This window comes from Humulus lupulus, chromosome 8 (assembly GCF_963169125.1).
Source record: "Humulus lupulus chromosome 8, drHumLupu1.1, whole genome shotgun sequence".
In the NCBI taxonomy this organism is placed as follows: Eukaryota; Viridiplantae; Streptophyta; class Magnoliopsida; order Rosales; family Cannabaceae; genus Humulus; species Humulus lupulus.
In genome coordinates this window covers 56,132,457-56,136,575 of record NC_084800.1, presented here as the reverse complement: position 1 = coordinate 56,136,575, position 4,119 = coordinate 56,132,457, and the positions used below count along the sequence as shown (strand labels likewise).

The 4,119-nt window shown below is 31.3% G+C and overlaps 1 protein-coding gene across 1 annotated transcript; it reads left to right on the top strand.

The window, feature by feature from the left end:
• The first annotated feature begins 1,991 nt into the window (after positions 1-1,991).
• LOC133795430 (uncharacterized) lies at positions 1,992-2,778 on the top strand. Its single transcript, XM_062232883.1, has 2 exons — positions 1,992-2,198; positions 2,356-2,778. The coding sequence occupies exons 1-2, from the start codon at positions 1,992-1,994 to the stop codon at positions 2,776-2,778; spliced, it is 630 nt and encodes a 209-aa protein (XP_062088867.1).
• Positions 2,779-4,119: the final 1,341 nt, after the last annotated feature.

Sequence of the window (4,119 nt, the reverse complement as noted above, 5' to 3'; positions counted from 1 at the left end):
GCAACATAAATAATTATGGAACTTGGAAAATAGTTCTTGATTCACTTAAAGAAACCGGTTACTTAAATAATTTCAACATATGTTAATATTCATTCACTAACATAACCAGATACATTTGAAACAACACTAAGAATTATGTTGTGCTATATTGCGGATATGGAGTCCATAATGACATTGATTCGTTTTGGAGGAAAATGGACAGATAGATATCAGTATGATGACTATACCATGACTGGACTGATAGTACCAACAAATTGTTTATTGTTCTCTAAACAATTTGGTTCATTTAGTGAAAACTGAGATAAAATGCAATATTCAAAATATTGAGCTGAGTTACCAATTATCACCAGGTATGCCACCAATGAAATTATTCACTGACAATTCAGTCCTATTCTATATTGAGCTTAAAAAAAAGCAAAAGGAAGTAACTGAGCTACCATTATGCATCACCACTTTTGATCAAACAATAGCTGAAACTGTTCAACACAATACATATGAAGAAGAAACACAAAAACAGAACACAGATTTAGAAAAGCTAGTTCTTCAACTAAACAACGAGCAATCAGCTACATATTTACAATATGACGAAGCAACCTACACGAGAAATAACCAGGTACAAACCTTCCCAAATATTACAGACATAGCTGATAATGTAGCAGATTTTATCATAGAGAGAACAGAAGACAACAAAAGAAAAAGAGAAGAAGAAACAGAAATTATAACTGATCATAAAATTTTCAAAGTTGAAGAAGGCCAGATTTATAAGGACAAAAAGCTCTTGAAATCTGCTCTATGTTATTATGCTATGATCCACAACATCCAATTCAAGACAAAAAGATCTGAACCAAGAGAGTACCTGGTAACCTGTGTGGATGACAATTGTAAATGGTTACTTAGAGCTTCAAAGTTCAGGAAAACAGAAACATATAAAATCAGAAAGTATTTAAAAACTCACACCTGCTCCTTGGATATCATTATGGAAGACCATAGGCAGGCTAATTGCAATGTCATTGGAGAACTAATAAAAACAAAATACATGTCAATAAAGAGAGTACACACACCACATGACATAATCAACGACATGCTAGATGATTATGGTGTTTCAATAGGGTACCAAAATGCCTGGAGAGCAAGAGAAAAAGCTTTAGAATTGGCAAGGGGAAAACAAGATGATTCATACCAAAAACTTCCCATCTACCTTCACATACTAAAAGTCTCAAACTTAGGTACAATAACACACCTAGTTACAGACAATAAAGATCACTTCAAGTATATGTACCTAGCATTTGCAAATTCCATCAAAGGATAGAAACACTATAGGTCAATCTTTGTGATAGATGGAACTTACTTGAAGACATCATTTGGGGGAACTTTATTTACTCCTTCAACAATGGATGCTAACAACAACATATTTCCATTAGCCTTTGGAATAGGAGACTCTGAAAATGATTCATCATGGTTATGGTTTTTCACAAAGCTAAAGGAGACATATGGAGAAAGACAAGGTACTGTTTTCTTTTTTATATTCTTATTGAAACAAACTAAACACATAAAATTATCAGTTTAATAATAATCCAACAATATAATAGTAAAAACAGTGTAAAAAAATAACAGTCATATAAATTAATGAAATCAATTACTCAATTAGGACACAATAACCAGTTACTCCATTGTGATTTTGGAAACAGGTATGGCAATCCTTTCAGACAGGCACAAAAGCATAGAAAATGCTGTAGACAATGTATACCCAAAAGCTTTCCATGGAGCATGCATATTCCACTTGCTAAACAACATCAAAGTCAATTTCGGTGTCCATGGGGATGACCTAAACCTAAACTTTGTCAAAGCAGCAAAGGCATACAGGGTACAATCATTTGAGCACTACATGCATGAAATAGACAAGATTGACACTCGCATAAGACCGTATTTACAAAAAAATTGGATATTCAACTTGGTCTAGATGCCATGCTCCAACAAGAAGATATACAATGATGACATCAAATATAGCCGAATCAATAAATGCTGCATTGAAAGCTGCAAGAACGCTGCCAATCACTAGAACGATGGAAGGCCTTCGAAGTTTAGTTCAAAAATGGGTATGGAAAAATGGTAACGAAGCAAACAGAACATTCACACAAGTAACAACAGATACTGAAACTGTGCTTAGAGAATACTTTATTTGTGCCATTAAATTTCAGGTACCTGACATATATTGAGCACTGAATATTATTTACCAAAACTTTCAGTAACCAGTTACTAAAAAATATCATAGTATCCAGTTTCTAACATGTATTCCTCAACTAAAATAAATAGGTCTTCCCAGTAAACACTATACTGTAAGTTGTGGTTGAACAGAAAGGAAATTTTTTGGTCAACCTAATGGAGAAAACATGTGAATGCAAAAGGTTCCAACAAGATGAAATACCGTGTGCACATGCAATAGCAGTATTCACCAAAACACGGTTGAAAACATATGATTATGTTGTTGATTACTACAAAACTACAACTTTGAAAGCAACATATGAGTCAACTGTTCATCCATTGCTAAATGAAAGCGAATGGACACTACCAGAGACTTTAAACAAAATTGTCCTACCACCAAAATCAAGAAAACCACCAGGCCGCCCTAGAAGGAAAAGAATCAGATCTAGAGGAGAACTAAAGGTGCAAATAAAATGTGGAAGATGCGCGCAGCCAGGACATAATAGAAAAACATGCAGGAATGAACCAATCCCAAAGCAGCGAAACCCAACAAAGTCAAAGAAAATAGACAAATAATTTTCTAAAGAATAGATATACTACAATTTCAATAAATTCAATGGATGTAATAAAATTGTATCCTAATATTTTCTACTTCAATAAAAGTACAAACTTTTTAAGCATTTTACATTTTATAAACTTGATACTCAACTTCATGGTTCCAACACAAGATATTCAAAATCTGAAGACTCAAGTACCTGGTTACAACACATATTATAGAAAAAAAAATAGATACTATAAGTAAATTTAACAAACGACTATATATACATGTAACCAACGACTTAACAACCTAATTATATAATCACAAATCTTTCACAAAAAAAAAAACATAAATATTATAAACTTGATACTCAACTTTCTGGTTCCAACACAAGATATTCAAAATCTGAAGATTCAAGTACCTGGTTACAACACATAAAATAGAAAGAAAAAAAACAGTTACTATAAGTAAATTTAACAAACGACTATATATACATGTAATCAACGACTTAAAAAACTAGTTATATAATCACAAATCTTTCACACAAAAAAAAAAAGAAACATAAATATATCAATAAATAATTAAAAAAATAAAAATAAAAACTAAAGAAACAGTAACCAGTTACCTGAAACATATGGCTTTTACTATCTAAAACAGAAGTAACCAGTTACACCATCTTTATACAATAATAATTGAAACATATATGAAAAAAAACATGTACATAACAATATGTTCAAACTTTTAAAAAAAAATCACCAACTCTATTGAAAAAAAAACATACACATTAAAATAAAATACATTAAAAAAAATTTTATATTAAACTAGAATGTGAAACCAATTCTTTACATTGACCAAAAAAAAAAGAATCCAGAGATAAGTACAGTACTAAAACAGTATCCAGTTACAAACCACAACTTCACTATTAAACAAAGAAAAAAAAGACATGGTCATTAATACAACTAAAAAAACTGCAAAATCTTTACTTATAGTTCCTCCTCCTCTTTGATTTCTTTGATGGAGCATCATCTTCTGTCTTGTACCCACCAATCTGCTTCTTTTTTGCATGATTATACAAGTTAATGGCAAGATAATCACGATAGGTAGCAATTTTGGCAGCCATGTTCTTTGGGATGTCATCAATCTTCCCATGGATAAACAAATCAACATACTTGATAACAAACACTCCTCAATCACTGCAAAAAACAAAAAAACAAAAAACAACAAATGAAATTATTTAAAATAAACAAAATAGAAAAATAAACAATAATATACAAAAACTAGTTACTTACTTATCCTCTTGAAAAGTCTAGTCTTTGGCAAAGTTAAAATCAATTGAATCCTTCTTCCCAACAGAATATGGACCAACATTCAAGTCCAAA